We start from the raw sequence: 25,047 nt of genomic DNA, 5'->3' as shown, positions 1-25,047 counted from the left end.
TCCAAAGCCTGTGCTTAACCTGTATGAAGAAAAGGGGCTCAAGATAGCTGTACCTTAAACTTAATTTTGAGAGGACTTAATATAGAAATAACTTTTTTTAAGCAATCTTTCCTTTATTAGAGTATATTACTTACACAAAAATTGGTTACAAGTAACTTCATAAACCTCATATGCTTATCTGGGAAAGCCTCTATGAGAATTATAATTCCTTTTTTTATTTCCTTTTTCATGTGGTCATGAGAATTTAGAGATTTAAAATCATGGCACATGGTGACATCAGTGAAATGATGAAGAAAGAACATAACAAAACCTCATAAATGTAGGTATAAAAGAAATGTTATAAGCAGAGGAAGAATCACTAAACTTCTAAAAGAATAGAAGATGGATTGCTGCACAGGTGTGAAGAATAAGATGCAGCTGGAAGAAGGAAGAGAGGTCAAAATTGTTCAAAACTTTTGAACTTTTACAAATTAAGCAGCCAACCTAAATCATCCTTAAGGACATACTTGACTGTTATTTTCATCTTTAATGATTTGGCCTCTCTCAACCTGAGAAGCTGCCAGGATTCCAGTACAAATCAAAAGTGAAGACCACACCCTGAAGCGTGCCAATTTTTAGGCAAATACAGCTATCTATAGGAACCAATGCTAGCGGTCTGGGAGAAAGCAACAGGGTGTTTCTGAGACTGCAGCTCAGTTTGTCTTCATAGAGTGGCCACTCCTGCTTCATGGATATTCTCAATAGTAGAACAAGCAATTTAATAGGGACAAAGCCTGGATTTTCCTCTTTGTCTCTCTTAGTGCTTTGTGTTCTTGGCACAATCCTGAAGAGGCAGACAAGCCCTGTGAAAATGCTCTATCCAAATAAGGTATATCCTTTCTACATGATAGAATCCTTCAGTTTCTAAAATCGTGTAGTTTGTGTTGTTAGAACCAATGAAGCAACTAAAAGAACTTTAAAAACTAACACATCATGCTGAGCAAGGTTAGCCAGGCTCAGAATACCAAAAATTGTATGTTCTCCCTCATATGCAGACTTTAGATCTAAGGCAAATGCAGCAATGTTGTTGGACTTGGGTCACACTCTAAGGGGAAAGCACATAGAGGAGGTATGGGGATAGGTAGGAAACCCAAAACTTGAAAGTGTCTGATGTCCCCACTGCAGAGGAACTAATACAGTAACATTAAAGCAACAGAGGTCAATATGGGAAGGTGATCGGGAACTAGTGAAAAGATTAGGTAGAGATGAATCAATTCAGGTTTTAATACACTTGTGCATGGAAGCAATGTTAGGAATCTCTCTGTATAGCTATCCTTATCTCAACTAGCAAAAACGTTTTGTCTTTCTTATTATTTGCTTATATCTTCTTGTCAACAGAATTGGAGAAAAGGCCAGAACCGGTTCTGCCTGGAAGCAAGGGGAGGGCAGGAGAGAGAAAAGGCCCAAACAGTGTATGCACATATGAATAAATGAATAAAAACAAAACAAACAAACAAAAACTAAGACATCAGTCTGGACCTGTGTAGGAGAATGAAGGAGAAACACTTTAAAGTTGAGGGAAAGTACACTTAACATTTAGGATTATCAACCACTACTGGTTTTCCATAATGTGTTTCTTTCTTGATTTCATCTGAAACAGAGATATGATTACTATGACTATTCAAAGTGTGGTGCTTTGCTAATGAGCTTTTGGCAAAATCCCCTTTGTGGTGGATTTGGGCCTTAACATGCTGCTAACTTGTTGGGTCAGTGTTTTTCAATAATAGAGAGTCCTTACTCAAGAGATTTACTGGAACTCAGGGGTGAATCTAGTAATAGGCTGTACTGGGATTTGAACTCAGGGTCATGTGCTTGCTAGATAGGTGCTGTACTATCTGAGGTATGCCACATTTCTTCTGATTTTCTCATCATCAAGAAGCAAATGCCTTTTCCTCTGAAGATTAACACAGAAACTAGAGATAACAAGTTGGTGCATGAAGGAGGATGCACTACCCCATCCATACTTTGAATGGACAGCAAAGACCCCTAGGGTTCTTTTTCCAAGTTAGGCATCAGCAAATTGGTGAAGGGATAAAGGAGGCTGCTGCACAGAAGCATCTGCAAGAACAGTTAATCCACCTCCAGGCACATCTCAACCCTCCCTCCAACCAGAAGGGAACTTGGGAACCTGGATTTCTGATGCACAAGGCAGGTGGACGACCTTTCCCAAAGTCAGGTTTGGAGACTCAAGGTGAAATTTGTCCTTCTCGAGTCTCAGATGACCTTCAGGCTCTTCAACGTCATAGATTTTTTTTTTTGAGACAGGGTCTTCCTGTAGTCCAGGTTAGCCTTGAACTTAAGATCCTTCTGTTTCTGCCTCCTAAGAGCTGGGATTATAGATGTGTACCACAATGCCTGGTGAATAGCATAGAATTTTTAAACTTTTACTGTTATTATTTTTTTGGTAGTGGGGATTGAACTCAGGGCCTTGTGCTTGCTAGGCAGGTGCTCTATGACTTGAGCTACATCCTCAACCCTTTTTATGTTAGATATTTTTCCATTAAGATCTCATGTTTATGTCCAAGTATAAACTGTACTGTGATCATCCCATTTATGCTTGTGAGTATCTAGGATTACAGGCATGAGTTATGGCACCCAGCACATTACAGAATTTTTAGCTGAAAAGGTATTAATCCCCACATTTCTTGTTGAAGATAGTAAGGAAAAAAAAGTATATGGAGACAGGCTAGAGCAATGTGTTTCCTTTATGAATATTTTTCACCATATAGCTTAAGATAAACAGCATCTTTTTCTTTCTTTTTTGGTGGGACTGGGGTTTGAACTCAGGGCCTCACACTTGCTAAGAAGGTGTTCATACCGTATGAGGCACTCTGCCAGCATAATCTTTTTCTTCAAAAATAATATTCTGAGGGGAGAGGTGTCCTGTGGCAGGTTTTTAGGAATTCTTTTGATTTGTCATTTGGAAGAAACTGACATTGAGAAAGCACCACCCATTTGTTTCCTGGAGAATTCTGTATTAAATTTGGCTCTTTGAAAGCAGGTATATATTGCAAACATTTAAGCAGTTAGGAACTCTGCATGTGAGAAGGAATTAGTGTTCAGCTTGTGAGTGGAACTTCAAGGACCATTCACGTATCAGAGCGGCACCATTGGGGGACCATGACTGTGCCAATTTGAGTGTTACTTGCATGGTGTCTCCAGTGCCCCTGCCAAAGATCAGTACTAGGGAAAGCAGAGAATGTCATATATAAATCACACAAGGCTCTTGACCTCTTGTACCTTAGTTTCCTTATTTGAAGAAACAAAATGGATCAAGACATACTATTCACAGAAATCATACAGGGTTTATATGCAGCTAACAGTAATGTTATGAGGTTTTCTTTTTAAAGACATAAATAAGTTTTGAAACATGTTTCTCTTCTATTCCACTTACACTTGGTGTAAAAACTGCATTCCATGCCATGCCTGGAATGTTCCAAAGTTCAATTCTGCAATTAAATTGCAACCAAGGTTTCTACAAAAAAAAAAAAAAAAAAGCCAGAGAAGGAGAGGAAAAAGACATTCTTTTAGAACACTCATCATTTGGCAGTGATTCTAACTTACAATGAATTATAATATCAACACTTTCTCCATACGTTAAAGAAATCTTGCTGTGGATGATAATGGCTTATGATTTAAACTTTCATATTTACAAATCCAATGCATTAGATACAAAACAGTGAATGCTTGGTGATTCCCTGGGTCAAGTGATCTTTATTTCTCTACAACAGGGTTTCACAACTTCAGTGCTATTGACATTTTGGCTGGACAATTCTTTGTCTACTGTAGGATGTTTAACAGCATCCCTATCGTCTGCCCACTAGGTGACAATAGCATATCTCCAGCCACCAGGTGTCACCTGGGTGTAAAGTCACACTGATGGAGAAGCACTGCTGTGGAATGATTCACTCTGACTTGTATTCTCACAGTCATCTTTGCTGTAGACTAAAAGAACCTGCTATATAATTTTAGTAACTTTCTACTAGCAAAATTTTAATTATCTTTCAAAATGAATAGCAAGAGTTCAGGCATAATGAAGTAACTTACACAAACTTCAAAAAAGGTAGTGACTCAAATGTCCCTCTTTCAATATACTGTATCTTATTGCAGGATAAATCTCTAGGAAAAATAAAGGAAAAATTGCAATGATTAGCTATTAGATATCTAATTACCATAAACAGATTGAATTCTGGTGCATGGGTTTGGATTTATGGCAGGCCTGTCCCCCTGGGCCTCATAGCGTCCCATGCCAAAGCAAACTGTAGCCCTGAACCATTGCCTGGCCTCTCTTTCCATAGGCTGCTGGCACTGAAGTGGGTTGTACAGTGGAAAAATAAATAAATAAAAAATAAAAAAGATTGAATTCTGACTATAATACTGAAAATATAATTTTTTCTAAACTCTAAACCTTTGGATTTGGATTTGAACTTTCTAGAGCCCCAATCCTGCTCCCACCTAAGAATCCCATCTTGTGATTTTCATAAATAAAACACACAACTGTAGATCTTGAGAGATTTCAGAGATAATCTTTCCTGATAGCAGGAGGATTATGTGACCTTTTGTATTCTCATCAAATTCCTTATTTTGAGTGAAAGGTTTTAAATTGTATGTAATGGTAATATTAAAAGAAGTATTTTCATTCTTTCTTTCTCTGTCTCACACACACATCACACACACACATACATGTATATATACTTTACTGATTTAATTCTGTTATTGTTAATCAGTTCAATAACAGAAAAAAGATACCCTTTCATATCATTTGAAAGGCAGTTACTCCTTTAATGCATGACTTTGAACTGATTCAAAATTATCCTATAATGTTAATACAAATTCATTTTTTGTTTCATATTGACTTAATATTCCAATAGGGACAACAAAAAAGCAACATGAACCTGGATACTTATTTGAAAACACCCAGCTTTACTACAGCTAATTCTCCTTCTTCCTCCATTCTAGCTTGTCCCTCACTGTTCATCTGTTCCCCTGGATGGGTTTAATTGTCCTCACTGGTATCTCTACCTCTACTCTCTCCCTTTCTAATCATTTCTGAATAGTTATCAGATAGACTCTCCAGAAGTGGTTCTCAAAGACCAGCATTACTGGGAAATTTTTGTTTTGTTTTTTAGAGAGAGTCTCAGTATGTAGTCCAGGCTGACTTGAACTCTTGATCCTCCTGCCCCAGCCTCCCCAGTGTTGGGATCACAGGGGTATACTACCATGCCTGACTTGTTTATGTTTTTTGTGACAAGGTTTCACTATATAGCTCAGTGGTCTGGAACTTTCTCCTTAGCCTAGGTTGGGCTTGAACTTGAGATCCTCCTGCCTCAGAATCCTGTGTGCTGGGATCACAGGCATTTACCACCACACCCTCCATCTGGGAACTTTCAAGGATGCAAATTCTCAGGCTCCTACAGACTTACTGAATTAGCAACTGTGAGGGTGGTGTCCAGAATCAAGTTGTAACAAGCCCTCAGGAAATTCTGAAGCAGGCTCAAGGTTGTCTTAGAGCATGGCTCTGATAATGTGGTTCCCCATCTCCACTCCTTTGCTTGGCATTCACAGTCCTAGATGGTCTGCATGCAATCTCCTACTCTCCCTCTCTTCTACTCTGCAGGTGCTCATGGCATTCCTCAAGCACTTTCTTACCTTTTGCCTTTCTCCCACTCTCCTTTTTGCAAACTGCGTATTCTCCCCAAGCTGCCTTTCTGATGAGTCCCAGTGGCCCTTTAAGGTCCTGTTCAAGCAGTATTGCTCTGGGAACAACTTTCCTGACCCAGTTTGAGGGATTTTTCTTCTCTTTTGTGCTCTAGACACAATTTTTACCTCTTAATGTTTCTGTGGTTTATGGTTTAATGGTTATTTTTGCATCCCATTTCTCCTTGAAAGCATGAACTAGGTCTTGTTTGCTCCTCCTTGCCCAGCATGTTTGAGAATGACACAAATATTTGAGTAAAGCCAAATGTTTGTAAAGTCAATGATTAGCTGGGGAGTGAGTAGGAGAAGAAAAATGACTACTTAGAAGGAATGCAGTTTATTTCTTCCTGACCAATCTCTTCTGCACCTCTGCTGTATTATGGTTTGAGGTTATGTATTTGTTTCCCCTGGGAGCCCATGAGTTCTTAAAGGGGAGGAATCCTGTCTTACTCATCTTTGTGTCTCCCATACCAGGAACCACAGTGCATGGCATGTTCTATTTTAGCTCTTTTTTATTGGTACAATTTAAAACGACGAAGCAGAATACACATGATAATGTGATATAATTAGCTTACAAGGTACTTCAAAGCAGAACTAGCAAAGGCCAACTCCATTGAGCAGTGATTTCATTTGGTTTTCTCCAAACTGTGTTAGCAAGATTTGGGAGTCCAGATGGCAGGGGAGCCCCGATAGACCAATACAAAAGTGGTTGGTCCCTTGGAGCCTAGAAGGGTTAATAATTCAAAGGACTACATTTTGTACCATGTAAGGCTCCTTACGCCTGCTTCCAAAAGTCATCTTTTGAAAGGAGAATTCTTTGAAAAAAGCTCCTTAGATTAGTAAGCTAATTAATATAAGCATTTATAAGCTTAATGAAGTACACATGACTGCACCCCATGGACAAAGGACAAAAATCAAGCTTTCAAGGCAGAGAACATAGTACCTTGTTATCTCTGAAGATAGAAATACTAAAAGCTGGTGAGATTTTTATTTTGTAATTAGTGAAGAGTTAGGGGAAGCCAGGGGTGGTAGTAATGCTATATTTCCAGCTACTCAGGGTTTAGAGGCAAGAGGATCTCAAGTTTGAGGCCATCCCAGGCAAAGGTAGTAAGACAAGTACCACAAAAAAGAAAAGAAAAAGTTAAGGACGGTTCTGGTAGGCTTACTTAAGTGTAAATGTTTCTAGGTAACCACTTAAGCATCATTTTAAATGTTACTTTGTTTTTAAGACAGGTCTTGCTGTGTGGCACAGGCTGGCCTCTAACTCGAGATTCTTCTGCTTCCACCTGCCAAGTGCAGGGATTACCAGAGTGCACCACCACACCCAGCTTCAATTATCTATTTTTATCATGGGTATAACAAGGACTAGAGGCATGCTCAAGTGGTAGGCACCTAGGCCCTTAGTAAAAACCCTAGTACTGCAAAAGCAAAACAAAACAAAACAAAATCAACCAATGGGGATAACAATTTTTGGATTGTAATCATTAATACTAGTCTGTTCTCCTGGTAGCCTAATCATTTTGTTAATATAAGGTTAGCAGTCTTGTCCATGATGTACAGCCTCACAGAGACCCAGAAACAATGGAGACTGCAGGTATGGAGCTAAATCTCTGAACTGAGCCAAAATATATCTTTTCTCCTTAAAGTTTTTCCCATGCATTTTGTTGCAGTGACAAAAAAGTGACTGACATAAGCTCTTTAAAAATGTAAAAAAAAAAAATTCTTAACTTATAAGCTATACAAAAACATGTGGATTAGATTTGACCCATGGGTTATAGACTAAATATAAAAACAAGAAGTATATGAACACTTACAAAACAAGGTTCATATGAGTACCATAATCACTTGGGCCTTAATACCAGTTTTCTGCTGTAAGTGCAGTTTCTTTCTTTCTTTCTTTTTTTTTTTTTTACATTTGTATCTTGTCTATATAACTTTTAGCAATCTGAAAATGCATAAGAAGTATTTAGTGCCAGGGATGGACTGAGACCCACTCAGACTTACATAAGTGTAGAATTTTTTTGCTGGAGGAGATTTCAGAAATTATCTCATTTGAACCCTTTATACATTTCATAGATAGTAACTCACAAATAAATGTGATCAACTGACTAACTTACAAATACTCGAGGGACAGCAGGCCTTCAAATGAATCCTTACGTAATTCAGTTAGGCGATTTTCACTGAGAATTCTGGAAGAAGGAAGGTTACATCTGGATCAGAATTCATCAAAAAGATGGAGAGTATCAAGTGGTGAAAGGTATGGGGAAATGAGTACTGTCATATTCTGTTGCCTGGAGTGTAAGTTGGCGCCACTTTTTGAAGGGCAATTAAAATTCCCTATCTATAATAGTCTTCACCTTAACCATCGCATTCCTAAACCCCTATTGTACAGGAATACTTGTCCATGCTCACAAGTGCAACAAGAAAACTTGACATGCTCTAAAAAGAATAAGGAATTGTGAAATCAACCATGATGTGTCCATACTATGGAATATTAAGCAGGAGTTTAATTGAATAGGGAAAGTTCTATGCACAGGGAAGGAAAGAAACATGACATAGTGAAGAGAAAGACTCAAGAGGCAGGATGTTACCATTTATGTAAAAAAAAAGATATGAAAATCATTCAATAAAACTATTTACTGTATATAAATGTGCATGTAGGCAAATACACAGGAAAAGATCTGGAAGGATAGATACGAGACTCAGAATACTGGTTACCTCAATGGTGGGGAATTATGACAAGGAGAGCGTTCACTGTACCTGTTATTTCACTTGAAAACAGAAAATCAATCTAAATTGCCTCTTATTATCTTCAAAGAGGAACCATGAAAGTTTATTTTTCATTTTGGCTACAGGGCGTCACGCATGCAAGACCTCTATCACTGAGCTATAACCCCCAGTCCCTATGAAATTTAATGTTCAAAATAACCACAGAATTTCAATCAATAGAGGTCAATCCAGGATGTGGAGGGGAAATACTTTTTCTCAGAGATACTGACCTCAAAATTCTGGACCAAGGAGGCTCTTACAATGCAGTTTTGTATTCATATTTGGAAAGAAAATACTCACAATTTCTCAGTCCAACGATATGCTTTCCATGCATTGTTATCAATGTAATCAATATCATTTCCATGGAAATTTCTGTGAAGAAATAGTTTATATCCTTGAATAAGTAGGAAAATAATGAGCAGAATAAGTGAAAGAATCTCTGCAACCTGGGGGATGGGATATTCAAATACAGGAAAAGCCACCAGTTTTCTAACTTTCAGAACTCCCAGTTTTTCAGTTTGCACAATTAATAAAGAAATAATGTGGGACCAGTGACACAAATGGTGAAACATCTCATCAGAAGCTTAACTCCCACCTGTCCAATCTCTTGGATATATAATGCCAGTCAATTACTTTGAATGCAAGTATTTTTCCCGAAATCATTTGTGTTTAAACTGACTCCTACAAATCAATGAGAAAAAAATTAAAAATTCACAGGAAAATTGGGAAATTTTTATCATTATTAGCAAATAAGAATAAAGAAACTCTGAAAGTTAACACCAGAGCTTTACCTAAGTGATCTTAGGAAGGATGAGCACGTAGAAAGAAGGAAGTGCATCCCTGAAGGGTGAGGACAGTTAGAAATGAGGGGAACTCATGTGATGATGTGGAAAGGTCTCTGTTGCAGAGGGGAAAGCACAAATCTGAGGAGTGAAGTATTACCTCATCAGGGAGAAACTGCAAAGGAGAGAAAGTGGAAGGAAGGACACACGGGGTATGTAACAGGGGTTATCTTATGGGTGGTAGGCATGGAAGAGTGGGTGATAAAGGATATGAGGGGGACTGCATACTTTCACATTTTTCCTATATACTTCTGTGATCTTTTGAGTGCTGGGGATTGAACCTAGGCAACATGAAAATGCTAGACAAATGCCCTATCACAGAACTACATCCCCAACCATTTGTTTTTTGAGATAGAGTCTTGCTATGTATTGAAGACTGGCCTTGAAGTTCAGGCTTTCCTGTTTCAGCCTCTGGAGTGGCGGGATTAAACATGTGAGCCACCACACTCAGCTTTTGAGACTCTTTTAAAAAGTGGGAATGTATCCTCGGGTAACACATGATTAAAAGAAGCTGTTAAACCAGGTTCCAGTGGCTCATGCCTTTAATCCTAGCTACTTGGGAAACTGAAATCAGGAGGATCATGGTTTCAAAGCCAACCCAGGCAAATAGTTCATGAGACCCCATCACCAAAACAACAACAGCACAATGGACTGGAGTTTTGGCTCAAGCAGTAGAGCGCCTGCTTTGCACACATGAAGCCCTGAGTTCAAACCCCAGCTCCTGCCAAAAAGAAGCTATTAAATACCTTATGTTCAGTTTTACTCTGGATACCTCTGAACATTTACCTTTAATTCTGTCCTTACCCCTCAGCAACACTCTCCTGTTCAGTTTACATACACTTTTTCTGGAGGTGGAGTGGAGAAGAAGCCGGTTCACCTGCCTAGTGGACATTTCCACTCAACCACAACCTTTCTAATTTCTTTCCAATAAAAGGGCCTAAAACTGAACTCAATTCCCTCCAACTGGCTCTTCTTCCTGCCGCTGTTTTTCCACATGGTACCCATATCCTAACAGGACAGAAACTATGGAGCCATGTTTGATTTTTCTCAACTCTTTAGTCTTAGTCCCAACTCTTTCATCAGTCACTAAATCCTCTGTGTACTTTATATGTAGGGAATTCCAGGATTTTCTGTCTATTCTCATCACAAACTCTGACTCACTCCTTCTTACTTAACCTCTACACTCTGCTAGAGCTTTGTAGGTGGTCTCTTTGAATTAAACTTTCCCCTCTAGATCATGCTATATAGGGATTCTAAAATAATTCTCCAGAATCATGGTTGGTTCCCTGTGCTTGGGAGGCTGAGGAAGGAGGAGAGTGAGTTCAAGGCCAGCCTTGGCTATATATAGCAAGACCTTGTCTCCAAAATCAAACCAAACAACAACAAATCCTCCTGCTTTAATCATTTGTCTCCTTCCTTGGAAATAGTTAGTGACTCTCCACATCTCACTGTAACTTTCAAACTCCTTTACTTCATATTCAAGGTCTTTCATAATAATATCATTCATTGCTTACTAACCCAATTCTTTGCAGGCAGCCTTGTCTACTAAAGCCTGACTATTGCTGCAGCCACCCCTTTGCCTAGTCTGTTTTAACAATTACAGTCACTCTCTAAGCTCCAGTAAAGTTTCAGCTTATCCTACAGTTTTCCATAACCTCCACAATTCAGTGATTACAGATTCTGAAGAATTAGAGCTCCCAGAGTCTGATTCTCTTTTAGCATTTCATTATATATCATCTCCCCTTTTTATGCCTTTTTCTTTTCTTTGCATCTATCATTTTCGTGTTCTGGAGGCAATGCCATAATTCTGTGGCTCCCACAGAACTTAGCCCTGGATTGGTCACAAAATGGATGGAATATATAGAAAATCAAAGGACAAAGATGAATTCTGGACATAACTGAGGGACTGAATAATATTATTAATAGTTAACATTCATGTATATGCTAAGTATTCAGATGACTATTACATGTATTCACTCATCTAAATCATACAACAATCCTATGAAATGGAAACTATCATAATTCCCATTTCACAGATGAGGAAATGGAGATACAGGGTTAAATAATTTGCTCAGGTGTACAAAGTTAATAAATGAAAGACCTAGATTCAAACCTAGGAAGTCAGGTTCCAGAATCAACTCTTCACAACTCCTTACTCCTCACTAATGAAATGAGTTGTAAAGAGGGTGGACCAAAACCGGGAGAGCAAAGTTTAAGCAATGATATGAAGCAGCTGAATAAAAATGGATATGGAAAAAGAGAAAGGGCAAATGTGAATTAAAGAACAGAGAAGGGAACCATAGTAATAAGGAGAATGCCGACAAGGAAAAGTTGATATGCAAAAGGTAAAAGCAGACAGTCTGTGTGGGTTGGGGAGATGAGGAAGGCCCAGGAAGACCTTGAGGAAAAGGCTGCCATGCAGGCAGAGTGCAGAGCACAAGGGAGGAAAGGTGGATCTTACAGGGTGGTGAGGACCTTCTTGTAGGTGTTGGGCTTCGGCACAGGCACTCGGCGGAGCTTCTGCGTTGGGCTGAGACCAACACACAACAGTGACTCATCTCGACAGGTACAGAGCTCACATATGTTGGTGTACGGGGTGGCATTCGGTTCCGTTTGCACAGTTAGCGCACTTTCTGTGGTGGGATTTACAGAATGTGCAATAGTGGTACGTTCCAGACCAGACTGAAGCTGTTCTGAATGTGGAGGTGTCACCTCAGGGTGCTGTGGAGGAGGAGTTGTGGTGTTATTTGCCTCTGTAACTGCCAACGTTGGATGCTGAGCCTGATCTTGACCTGATGTTGAAGGCTGAATTTTAGTCTCTGCAGCTGGCTTTGGAGGCTGAGTTGAGGTTTCCTGCATAGATGAACGTTTAACCTCTGTGGTAGGTTGTGAAGATTTGGTAATCTCCAGCTTTAAAGTCTTAACCGTGACTTGTGGAAGTGTCACCTCCACCTTTGGGGGAGGAGCTGTTGTCTTCTTCAGAGTAGTAGACTGTTTGGACTCTGAAGTTAAGGCAACTCCTAGAGCTAAAGGTTGAACTGTGACTTCATTCAGGTTGGGATGCTGAGCCTGATTCTGGACTGGATGTGGAAGTGTCACCTCAGGGTGCTTTGGAGGAGGAGCTGTTGTCGTCTTCACAATGGTAGAATATTCAGCCTCCATACTGGGTTCTGGAGTTGGGGTAAGTTCTACATCAAAAGGTCGAACTGTGACTTGGGACAGATTTGGATGCTGAGCCTGATTCTGGTCAGGATGCTTTAGGGTTGCTGTAGGCTTTGCTGGGGCTGTAGTAAGGTTAGCCCCTGTAGTGGGTTCTGGATTTACGGTAAGTTCCAGGCCCAAAGTTTCAAATGAGGTGCTGTGTGGTATTGGATGCTGAACTTGATCCTGATCTGGGGTTGGAGCTGTTACCTCCTGATATACTGGGGGTTGAACTTCAACATCTTCTCTAGGTGGCTCTGGAGGCTGAGTTGGTGTCTCCTGCACGATGGGAGAAAGGTCAGGTCCTGTAGTGGTTTCTGTAGTTATGGTTAATTCCAAGTCCAAAGGTTGAAATGTGACACTGGGTGATGTTGGGTACTGAACTTCATCCTGGCCTGGTACTGAAATTGTCATCTCCTGTTGTACTGGGGATTGAGGTACAACCTCCATAGGGGGCTCTGTAAGCTGAACTGGGGTCTCTTGCATGGCTGGAGAAAGCTCATCTTCAGTAATAGGTTGTACAGTTATGCTAAATTGGAGATCCACAGGTTGAATTGTGCCTTCAGTCAGACTTGGATGCTGATCCTGAATCTGGACTGGATGTGGAAGTGTCACTTGAGGGGGCTTTGGAGGAGGAGTTCTAGTCTTCTTCACAGGTGGAGAATTTTTAACCTTTGTAGTGGGTTTGGAGGTTATGGGGAGCTCCAGATCCAAAGGTTGAATTGTGACTCTGGACATTGAATACTGAGCTTCATCCTGACCTAGTATTGGAACTGTCATCTCATAATGCACTGGAGCTTGAGCCGTGGGCTCTGGCTGGGCTGGAAAAGGCTGAGCCGTGGACAACAGCTGGGTTGGAGAAGGCAGAACTATGGACTCTGGCTGGGCTGGAGAAAGCTGAGTTGTGGATTCTGGCAGGGATGGAGAAGGCAGAGCCATGGGCTGTGGCTGGGCTGGAGAAGGCTGAGCTGTGGGCTCTGGCTGGGCTGGAGAAGGCAGAATAATGGGCTCTGGCTGGGCTGGAAAAGGTTGAGCTATGGGCTCTGATTGGGCTGGAGAAGGCTGAGCTGTGGGCTCTGGCTGGGCTGGAGAAGGTTGAGCTGTGGGCTCTGGCTGGGCTGGAGAAGGCAGAATAATGGGCTCTGGCTGGGCTGGAAAAGGTTGAGCTGTGGGCTCTGGCTGGGCTGGAGGTTGAGCTGTGGGCTCTGGCTGGGCTGGAGAAGGCAGAATAATGGGCTCTGGCTGGGCTGGAAAAGGTTGAGCTATGGGCTCTGATTGAGCTGGAGAAGGCTGAGCTGTGGGCTCTGGCTGGACTGGTGAAGAGTCAACATTTTCAGGGAATTGTGGAGTCTGGGAAGGGGAACCAGACTGGGTCAGAAAAAGTTCAAGTTGCTTAGTGGCATCTGTAAAGTTTTGAGTGTCCTGCTGGACTGGAATGGGTTCAAACTCCACAGTGGTCTGTGGAGTCATGGTAATCTCCATATCCACATGTTTATCTGTGGTTTCTTGCAAATTTGGATGCTGCTTTCTAAACATTATTTCTAGATCTTGAGGTGAAAATGATATGCTATCTCCCAATGGAGGAAGATCACTAATCTCAGAGGATTCTGGAGACTGAGTTGGGAGTTGTGGCTGAATTGGTGAAAGTTCAGTATTCACAGAGGGCATTACAGGAGGAACTGAGCTCTCCTGCTGGCTTGGAGAAGGTTCCTCAGGAAGCTCTTCTGGCTGAGCTGTAGCCCCTTGATTGATTGGAGAAAGTTCATCCTTCTCCCAGGGTTCTGGCTTCTGAGTTGTAGTCTCATGCTGGGTTATCAAAGCTTCAGACTGTTCGGAGGACACTGAGGACTGAGCCTGTTGTTCCTGCTGGGGTGGAGGAGGTTCAGACTCCTCAGCACTCTCTGAGGCCTGGGCTGGAGCAGTCATGTGAATTCCAGAAGGCTGAGCCTCCCCAGGAGACACAGACGGCTCAACTGCTTGTTCCTTCTCACTGGGAGAAGGTTCTGCCCCTTCAGCAAACTCTGAAGGCTGAGTTGGAGAAGATGCAGCCTCCTGGGTAGGCTCTGGAGTTATGGTGATTTCCACATCCACAGGCTTACCCGTAACACTGGGCGAGGTATCCTGTTGACCTTGATCCTGAGCTGGAGGTGGAACTGGAGCCTCTTGCTCAACTGAAGGCTTGACTTCCTCAGATGGCTTTGCAGGCTGAATTGGAGCTTCTGCCAGGCTTCCAGAAGGTTCCAATTCCTTAGGAGGCTCAGAAGGTTGAGCTGGCTGTTCTTGCTCACTGAGAGAAGTTTCAGTCTCTGAAAGAGGGCCTGAAGGCTGAGGTGGGACCACTTTCTGGGTTGGAGAAGGTTGAAGCTCCTCACCATACTCTGGAGGCTGAACTGGGGACTGCAGATGGGTTCCTGAAGTTTCAGCCTCCCCAAGTGATTCAGAAGGCTGAGCTGGGGCCTCTGCCTGGGCTAGAGAAGATGTAGCCTCCTTGGTAGGCTCTGAAGTTGTGGTGATTTCCACATCCACAGGCTTACCCGTAACACTGGGCAAGATACTCTCTTCAGCTTGATTCTGAGCTGGAGGTGGAACTGCAGCCTCTTGCTCAACTGAAGGCTTGACTTCCTCAGATGGCTTTGCAGGCTGAATTGGAGCTTCTGCCAGGCTTCCAGAAGGTTCCAATTCCTTAGGAGGCTCAGAAGGTTGAGCTGGCTGTTCTTGCTCACTGAGAGAAGTTTCAGTCTCTGAAAGAGGGCCTGAAGGCTGAGGTGGGACCACTTTCTGGGTTGGAGAAGGTTGAAGCTCCTCACCATACTCTGGAGGCTGAACTGGGGACTGCAGATGGGTTCCTGAAGTTTCAGCCTCCCCAAGTGATTCAGAAGGCTGAGCTGGGGCCTCTGCCTGGGCTAGAGAAGATGTAGCCTCCTTGGTAGGCTCTGAAGTTGTGGTGATTTCCACATCCACAGGCTTACCCGTAACACTGGGCAAGATACTCTCTTCAGCTTGATTCTGAGCTGGAGGTGGAACTGCAGCCTCTTGCTCAACTGAAGGCTTGACTTCCTCAGATGGCTTTGCAGGCTGAATTGGAGCTTCTGCCAGGCTTCCAGAAGGTTCCAATTCCTTAGGAGGCTCAGAAGGTTGAGCTGGCTGTTCTTGCTCACTGAGAGAAGTTTCAGTCTCTGAAAGAGGGCCTGAAGGCTGAGGTGGGACCACTTTCTGGGTTGGAGAAGGTTGAAGCTCCTCACCATACTCTGGAGGCTGAACTGGGGACTGCAGATGGGTTCCTGAAGTTTCAGCCTCCCCAAGTGATTCAGAAGGCTGAGCTGGGGCCTCTGCCTGGGCTAGAGAAGATGTAGCCTCCTTGGTAGGCTCTGAAGTTGTGGTGATTTCCACATCCACAGGCTTACCCGTAACACTGGGCAAGATACTCTCTTCAGCTTGATTCTGAGCTGGAGGTGGAACTGCAGCCTCTTGCTCAACTGAAGGCTTGACTTCCTCAGATGGCTTTGCAGGCTGAATTGGAGCTTCTGCCAGGCTTCCAGAAGGTTCCAATTCCTTAGGAGGCTCAGAAGGTTGAGCTGGCTGTTCTTGCTCACTGAGAGAAGTTTCAGTCTCTGAAAGAGGGCCTGAAGGCTGAGGTGGGACCACTTTCTGGGTTGGAGAAGGTTGAAGCTCCTCACCATACTCTGGAGGCTGAACTGGGGACTGCAGATGGGTTCCTGAAGTTTCAGCCTCCCCAAGTGATTCAGAAGGCTGAGCTGGGGCCTCTGCCTGGGCTAGAGAAGATGTAGCCTCCTTGGTAGGCTCTGAAGTTGTGGTGATTTCCACATCCACAGGCTTACCCGTAACACTGGGCAAGATACTCTCTTCAGCTTGATTCTGAGCTGGAGGTGGAACTGCAGCCTCTTGCTCAACTGAAGGCTTGACTTCCTCAGATGGCTTTGCAGGCTGAATTGGAGCTTCTGCCAGGCTTCCAGAAGGTTCCAATTCCTTAGGAGGCTCAGAAGGTTGAGCTGGCTGTTCTTGCTCACTGAGAGAAGTTTCAGTCTCTGAAAGAGGGCCTGAAGGCTGAGGTGGGACCACTTTCTGGGTTGGAGAAGGTTGAAGCTCCTCACCATACTCTGGAGGCTGAACTGGGGACTGCAGATGGGTTCCTGAAGTTTCAGCCTCCCCAAGGGATTCAGAAGGCTGAGCTGGGGCCTCTGCCTGGGCTAGAGAAGATGTAGCCTCCTTGGTAGGCTCTGAAGTTGTGGTGATTTCCACATCCACAGGCTTACCCGTAACACTGGGCAAGATACTCTCTTCAGCTTGATTCTGAGCTGGAGGTGGAACTGCAGCCTCTTGCTCAACTGAAGGCTTGACTTCCTCAGATGGCTTTGCAGGCTGAATTGGAGCTTCTGCCAGGCTTCCAGAAGGTTCCAATTCCTTAGGAGGCTCAGAAGGTTGAGCTGGCTGTTCTTGCTCACTGAGAGAAGTTTCAGTCTCTGAAAGAGGGCCTGAAGGCTGAGGTGGGACCACTTGCTGGGTTGGAAAAGGTTGAAGCTCCTCACCATACTGTGGAGGCTGAATTGGGGACTGCACCTGGGTTTCAGAAGTTTCAGCCTCCCCAGGGGATTCAGAAGGCTGAGCTGGGGCCTCTGCCTGGGCTAGAGAAGATGTAGCCTCCTTGGTAGGCTCTGAAGTTGTGGTGATTTCCACATCCACAGGCTTACCCGTAACACTGGGCAAGATACTCTCTTCAGCTTGATTCTGAGCTGGAGGTGGAACTGGAGCCTCTTGCTCAACTGAAGGCTTGACTTCCTCAGATGGCTTTGCAGGCTGAATTGGAGCTTCTGCCAGGCTTCCAGAAGGTTCCAATTCCTTAGGAGGCTCAGAAGGTTGAGCTGGCTGTTCTTGCTCACTGAGAGAAGTTTCAGTCTCTGAAAGAGGGCCTGAAGGCTGAGGTGGGACCACTTGCTGGGTTGGAAAAGGTTGAAGCTCCTCACCATACTGTGGAGGCTGAATTGGGGACTGCACCTGGGTTTCAGAAGTTTCAGCCTCCCCAGGGGATTCAGAAGGCTGAGCTGGGGCCTCTGCCTGGGCTAGAGAAGATGTAGCCTCCTTGGTAGGCTCTGAAGTTGTGGTGATTTCCACATCCACAGGCTTACCCGTAACACTGGGCAAGATACTCTCTTCAGCTTGATTCTGAGCTGGAGGTGGAACTGGAGCCTCTTGCTCAACTGAAGGCTTGACTTCCTCAGATGGCTTTGCAGGCTGAATTGGAGCTTCTGCCAGGCTTCCAGAAGGTTCCAATTCCTTAGGAGGCTCAGAAGGTTGAGCTGGCTGTTCTTGCTCACTGAGAGAAGTTTCAGTCTCTGAAAGAGGGCCTGAAGGCTGAGGTGGGACCACTTTCTGGGTTGGAGAAGGTTGAAGCTCCTCACCATACTCTGGAGGCTGAACTGGGGACTGCAGATGGGTTCCTAAAGTTTCAGCCTCCCCAAGTGATTCAGAAGGCTGAGCTGGGGCCTCTGCCTGGGCTAGAGAAGATGTAGCCTCCTTGGTAGGCTCTGAAGTTGTGGTGATTTCCACATCCACAGGCTTACCCGTAACACTGGGCAAGATACTCTCTTCAGCTTGATTCTGAGCTGGAGGTGGAACTGCAGCCTCTTGCTCAACTGAAGGCTTGACTTCCTCAGATGGCTTTGCAGGCTGAACTGGAGCTTCTGCCAGGCTTCCAGAAGGTTCTGATTCCTCAGGAGGCTCAGAAGGTTGAGCTGGCTGTTCTTGCTCAATGAGAGAAGTTTCAGTCTCTGAAAGAGGGCCTGAAGGCTGAGGTAGGACCACTTTCTGGGTTGGAGAAGGTTGAAGCTCCTCACCATACTCTGGAGGCTGAACTGGGGACTGCAGATGGGTTCCTGAAGTTTCAGCCTCCCCAAGGGATTCAGAAGGCTGATCTGGGGCCTCTGCCTGGGCTAGAGAAGATGTAGCCTCCTTGGTAGGCTCTGAAGTTGTGGTGATTTCCACATCCACGGGCTTACCCGTAACACTGGGCAAGATATTCTCTTCAGGTTGATCCTGAGCTGGAGGTTGAACTGTCACCTCCTGACTTGGAGCTGTACTCTCCATAGGGGACTCTGGAGCTTCAGTGGTAGCCTCTTGATCAACAGGAGGTTTGACTTCTTCAGGACGCTCTGTAGGCTGAACTGGGGCTTCCATCTGGCCTCCAGAAGGTTCGGTGTCTTCAGGGAGCTCTGAAGTCTGAGCTGGAGCCACTTGTTGGGTGGATAAGGGTGTTATGTCCTTAGTATTCTCTGAGGCCTGCTGGTGGCTTGGAGAAGGCCCTGTAGTTAGTGTAACCTCCAGATCAACATGTTTCATGGTGACTTTTGGCACGTTTGAAGGCTGAGCTTCATTCACATTTGGAGATGGAGCATTTACCTTGTGGTGTACTGATTGCTCTACCTCCTCACTACTAAATTGTTGAACTGGGGCTTCTTGCTGGACTGAAGAAGGTTCAACTTGTTCAAGGGGTTCTGGAGGCTCATCTGTGCTCTCCTGGAGTTTTAGAGGAGGGCTGTCAGAATCAGCTGTGCTCATTCCTGGATCTATGTAGTCATCCTGCAAGGGTTGTGTCTGAAGCTTAAGGTTTGCAAATTGGTATGGAGTTCCAGCCACAGTCTCATCAAGTCCCTGATGTCGAGCAGCATCCTTCTTCAGTTTCCAGCGTGAAACAATAAACTTTGCTAGTTTTGAAATCTGACGATCAAGAGGTGGAACAAGAATATCAAATGCTTGGCCATCCGAAGCTTGATCAACACTGACAGTCTGAGTCTTACTTTTGAGTAGAGGAGGCAGAGCTGGGGCCTGATTCTGGTCTCCATTGGGCATCGGCACCGCTTCTGGGGGTCTCTCAGGCAGATTTAGCTTGTCATTCAGCTCCTGCTGTGCAACAGCAAATGGATCTGGCTCTGGAGATGGCTGCCTAGTAGAATCCCGATCCAGGAACGGAAGCAAACTGTCAGTCAATAAATGAGGTGGGGCGAGCACCTGCGAGGCAGCAGATGCCCCCAGATAATCAAAGTCCCCCCGGTCTGCCCGGGGTGTGAGCATCTGGGGCGAGTCGGGAAGGAGGTCCAAGGAGTGTGAGGACCAGGGCTCCATTGGCCCCCGCACTTTGGAGGTCAGCTGGACCGAGTCCTGGGCCTTCCTCGGAATGGGAAAACCCTGGACCAAAAGCCACAATTCTAAAGACATAAAAAGGAGCCTTGGGGCCCAAATCGTTAGAGGGGACATGACACGCAACACGGACATGTCGTAGACTAAGCGAGAGTCAAGGGAGTAAAGCCTCCGGCAGCTTCTTCCCTAGCTCACCTTGGCACAGCGCCTACCCCGCCCCACCCTTTCTTTATGACATCATTGTTTAGGGAACAGAAACTTTTTAAAGGCTCAGCCCAGTTGGGCTCCACGCCCTGCAGTAAGGACCCAAACTCCTTTCCCCTAGAGGAGGCGCAAAGCCTTGTACAGGGCCCCTCCCCGACAGCGAGGAGGGGATGGAACTCAGACCTGGGCACAGCAGCCCACTGTGGGGGGTTCGGCAGGGCGGGGCTCCGGGGATGTTCCCAGGGCTCATCTGGTTCTGGCAGCCTGAGCTCCTCCTCTTCCGAGCTGACACCCAGAGATACTCTTCCACCCCTTGGCTGAACCTAAGAGAAGCAACTCACCTGCGAAACCAGGGCCAGTTAGGGTGCAGGCAAGAGAACGCACATTAAGGTTATTTATTCCACAACGCTGCCATTTCCTCTAAACTCCCAGTGCCATGGTTCATGATCCACCACTCCCTTAGTTGGGGCTACCAGAGAATCAGGGATGACTCCAAAAGCTCTGCAGGAGGGGTCTTGGGCCGTGGGCAATTCAGCCTGACACAGAGGGTTAGAATCTGAGATAGCCCTTACATCGGCTTGGGAAAGCATCCCCCCCTCTGCCTTGGCTCAACGCAGTGAGAATCTAGCTGTGACACCACCACGTTTCAGAGGTCTACCCCATGTGCATATGTGGACAAGACATTGGCTTCGTTCAGAACCCTTCTTACAATGATCTATTTTACTGTATGTTTATTGTCCACCACCACCTAGCATGTAAAGTGCCAGAACAGGCTTCATCCTGTTTATTCCCCTCGCCTTGCACAGGGCTGGACACATGCTGATGGTTTTAAAATGAAACAGATTCCAAAAGTCACCTCATTTAAGGATGGATCTGTTATAATCAGATTTCTACAATCAATGCTGACTTCTTTCTCATTTCACAGAAATCCTCCTAAAGTGTGAAGTGTCTTTAACTGGTTTCATTTAAACTGAACTAAACTAATTATTTTAAATTGAAAAAGCTTCAAATGCTTTTTCAGCTTTCTCTCTACCGTTTGAAAACAAAACATTTCACAGCTTCAGGGTAAGATAAATGATCAAAAATCCCCAAATTAAGTTCCCACTGACATGAAACACACCTTTTGCTCCTCCCCTTTGAACACATCTTATACATAGTAAGTAATGTCTATTTCTTTCTAGAAATTACCTTGGCAACTTAAGGACTTTCATACAATTGATTTATAGAAAGGTTCTTTGGAAGGCAAAATATTCTCCTCGAGACATGGGGAGATGCTGAGATTTAGGCAGTACTACATATTTGAAAGGCATAATGGTTTTCACAGCTGCAACATAATGGCATAAGGCTGAAGTTGTTACTTTGTTCCCAATATCTGGGATCCTGTTTGGGAAGAGTTCTAAAAAGATTTTATGTTCCAGCATCCTGGCCTCTCAAAGCCCTGAGGGAGCCTAGCCCTCTACTGGATCCACAACTGTACTAGTACTTAGAGGCCTCATTCCTGCTCTCTGTACTTCAAACAAGAGCTCAGAGTCAAGACTGGGAGTTTACGACAAGCCCCAGAAATTCCCTGTATTCAATTCAGTTCCAGAGTTTCCCATTTTGCTAAGAATGATACATGCCCAAGTCCTCTAAATCCTGTTGGCTATTTTCAGTCATGTTACACTGGCTAAGGAGCTTTCCTCTCCACGTACTTGAATTAACTCATGTAGTTATTCTTCACTTCGAGCATTACTGTCTTTTCAATGGGTCTATATTCTTTAGCTCTTTTACTACTATTGAAATAAAGTTAATAAGGATGAATTGAGAATTTTTTCTTGTTCTAAACACCCTGCATATAATGGTAGCACCCAATAATATGAGTCATTCTTTTCAATTTTTAAATTTTTCTAGTTTTCTTCCTTTGGAAACAAAGTCTCATTGTGTAGCTCAGGCTGGTCTTGAACTCACAGTGCTCTTGCCTCAGCCTCCCCATGCTGAGATTACAGCATGCCTGGCATGAGATGGTCCTTGAACTTCAAAAAGCAGAAAGGGAAAAGATTTTCCTAAAAATGTCCTCATTTTACACTACAATTTCTAACATAAACACTTGTTTGAAAACACATATTGAAATAGCAACTGTGTTTGCTTCAAAGAACTTTGTAATTTTAGGGACAGACACTAAGAATAATGAGGAATTTGGATTCACAAATGTTCAAAGATTAAATAGTAAGACACGGGGTGGGGGCAAAGTGAGTTCAAAACTGTTAGAGAGACCACTGGACTAGTAGACAGCTCACATTAGAAGCAAGGGGCAATTCTGTACTTCCTACCAACCAAAAATCCACTGGATACAATGTGCACAGCTCTAGAGAAAGCATTAGAAACTTTTATTGGCAGACACTGCACCATGTATCTTATACACAATACAACTTTCCTCAAAGCAAACTAAGAGCCATTAGGCTTTTGGTCTACAGAGACAATATTTGCAGTCATTTTTCTCACAAATGTCACAAGGAATGAATGAGACCATTGTTACTGAAAGAATTTAGTGAATGAAAGCATAATATGGAGTGTTTTAGATATCCACATTTTCACCCATTTACCTTTTCACAGTGAGTTTATTTTCTCATTGAAACTGAAGTCCTTCAAGGACAATCAAGAAAGTCTTACCTAAAACTCCAACAGTCAGTTTCTGGAAGGCATCTGACAAAGCCCTCTGAATAGCCACCTTCTGTGCTGTTTTCCTTTTCATAAGGAATGATGAGGGTCCTATATCCAACCAGACAGATTTTAAATATTTGTATGAGTAATAACTGTTTTATGTTTAAAAATAAAAATACACACACGATTCTCAGATGATTCTCCTTGTGATTATAAGTAGACAGCACAGGGTTTAGCTGCATGGCTCTGCTGCAGGTACATCCTGTTAGGGTCTATTTTCACTGCCTCAATCTATTCTAGAAGGTCCTGATGTACCAGAAGGTGGATTTAACCTGAGAACTTGGCACAAGTCTCATATCATCCACAGATTTCAAATTGACAAGTGGATTCTCTACCCCCTACAGACCCTTGCCTTCTTCCATCATATGCACTGAGAAAGGTTTGGTGGGAGAACAGATGCTTTGGCTCCTACCTGTGCATTAGCCATAGAAGCCTGCTCTACTGCATTAGCTAACAGCAGTGCCTCTGACTTAAACCCTAAATCTCAAGGGCATAGGTTCCAAAAAAAAAAAGGAAAAGAAAAACAACTCAGTATCAATCAGAGAGCCAATTCTAGGTATCTATTCTTGATCTTTTTCTGCTCAAGCCCTTTCACGAGTAGGCAAAGAATTAAACATTTATATAGGAGTCTATGGAAATCTTTAGATGGTGAGTTTGATGATGTAACTGAAGAGATCTGTATTTGAATAACTATTTTAGCATAAAGCAAATTTTTAACCAACAACTAGAGAAACATTATTTCCTATGCCCTCCTAAGCTTCTAGGCAGGAAGCCTGCTGTCAAATTTTAAATTGAAACATTCTGTTAGGTGTTTCCTAAAGGGAAAACCTGTGATGTAAGGCATAGAAACTCTGCTAGAACTAGTAGCTTAGCAAGAGAAGGCCCTGAGAGGTAGCTAAAAAGTAAGTTTAAGAAAGAAAGGCAAAAAGAGAGCTCCTTTTCCTTTGCACCAAGAACAGACCTTCCTTCAGTTCACCTAGAGGCTCCTCCCGATGCTAGCTCCAGGACTGCTGCAGTCAGAGCAGCAGTACCACCTCCACAGTGCAGAACTCCTTCAGGATTGGCTTCTCAAGTGGTGCCCCAAGATCTTCATTTTCCCATTCTTCAATGTCAGAAATCTCCTGAAGCTGTTAGGATTTTTTTTAATTTCTTTTATTCATATGTGCATACAATGTTTGGGTCATTTCTCCCCCCTTCCCCTCACCCCCTCCCTTCCCCTGTCCCTGTTCCTCTCCCCCACTACCCCCTCCCTACCAGGCAAAAACTATTTTGCCCTTATCTCTAATTTTGTTGAAGAGAGAGTGTAAGCAATAATAGGAAGGACCAAGGGTTTTTGCTAGTTGAGATAAGAATAGCTATACAAGGAGTTAACTTGCATTGCTTTCCTGTGGATGTGTGTTACCTTCTAAATTAATTCTTCTCAAACTAACCTTTTCTCTAGTTCCTGGTGTGCTTCTCCTATTGGCCTCTGTCACTTTAAAGTATCTGCATTAGTTTCTCTGCATTGAGGGCAACAAATGCTATCTAGATTTTTTTAGTGTCTTACCTATCCTCATACCTCCCAAGTGTGCTTTCTGTTTATCATGTGATCAAAGTCCAATCCCCTTGTTGTGTTTGCCCTTGATCTAATGTATGCATATGAGGGAGAACATATGATTTTTGGTCTTTTGGGCCAGGCTAACCTCACTCACAATGATGTTCTCCAGTTCCATCCATTTACTTGCAAGTGATAACAGTTCATTCTTCTTCATGGCTGCATAAAATTCCACGTATATAAATACCACATTTTCCTAATCCATTCATCAGTAGTAGGGCATCTTGGCTGTTTCCATAAATTGGCTATTATGAATAGTGTTGCAATAAACATGGGTGTGCAAGTGCCTCTGGAGTAACCTGTGTCACATTCTTTTGGATATATCCCCAAGAGTGGTATTGCTGGATCATATGGTAGATCTATGTTTAGATTTTTATGAAGCCTCCAAATTTTTTTCCAGAGTGGTTGTACTAGTTTACATTCCCACCAGCAGTGTAAAAGGGTTCTTTTTCCCCTGAATCCTTGCCAACACCGGTTGTTAGTGGTGTTGCTAATGATGGCTATTCTAACATGGGTGAGGTGGAATCTTAGTGTGGTTTTAATTTGCATTTCCTTTATTGCTAGAGATGGTGAGCATTTTTTCATGGTTTTTTTTTTTCTATTTGAATTTCTTCTTTTGAGAAAGTTCTGTTAGTTCAATTGCCCGTTTCTTTATTGGTTCATTAACTTTGGGAGAATTTAGTTTTTTGAGTTCCCTATATATTCTGGTTATCAGTCCTTTGTCTGATGTGTAGCTGGCAAATATTTTCTCCCACTCTGTGGGTGGTCTCTTCAGTTTAGAGCAGAAGCTTTTAGAGTTGTTGAGCAGAAGCTTTTTAGTTTTATGAAGTCCCCTTTATCTATGCTATC

General features: G+C 43.5%; 1 protein-coding gene, 1 non-coding gene and 1 pseudogene across 2 annotated transcripts in view; 1 reads left to right on the top strand and 2 right to left on the bottom strand.

Moving 5' to 3' along the window:
- The window catches only part of LOC109693879 (uncharacterized), a 42,179-nt gene extending 22,251 nt beyond the window's left edge, over positions 1-19,928 (bottom strand). The window contains exons 1-5 of the mRNA XM_074045856.1: positions 11,809-19,928; positions 8,806-8,877; positions 7,854-7,925; positions 4,087-4,158; positions 3,434-3,514 (exon numbers count right to left, since the gene is read on the bottom strand). Coding sequence (XP_073901957.1) covers positions 3,434-3,514; positions 4,087-4,158; positions 7,854-7,925; positions 8,806-8,877; positions 11,809-19,835 — 8,324 coding nt within the window. The 5' untranslated portion in view covers positions 19,836-19,928. The remainder of the gene's footprint in view (positions 1-3,433; positions 3,515-4,086; positions 4,159-7,853; positions 7,926-8,805; positions 8,878-11,808) is intronic.
- On the top strand, positions 4,234-4,367 carry LOC141414447 (small nucleolar RNA SNORA42/SNORA80 family). Its single transcript, XR_012439476.1, has one exon. It is a non-coding gene; the product is annotated as a small nucleolar RNA SNORA42/SNORA80 family (small nucleolar RNA).
- Positions 19,929-22,509: 2,581 nt separating the features above from the next.
- Positions 22,510-25,047, bottom strand: part of LOC109693880 (RAD52 motif-containing protein 1-like) — a 70,211-nt pseudogene continuing 67,673 nt past the window's right edge.

The sequence above is a fragment of the Castor canadensis genome, chromosome 11 (genome assembly GCF_047511655.1).
Source record: "Castor canadensis chromosome 11, mCasCan1.hap1v2, whole genome shotgun sequence".
Lineage (NCBI taxonomy): Eukaryota > Metazoa > Chordata > Mammalia > Rodentia > Castoridae > Castor > Castor canadensis.
Note: the sequence above shows the minus strand (reverse complement) of the source record. Positions and strands in the feature narration are given on the sequence as shown.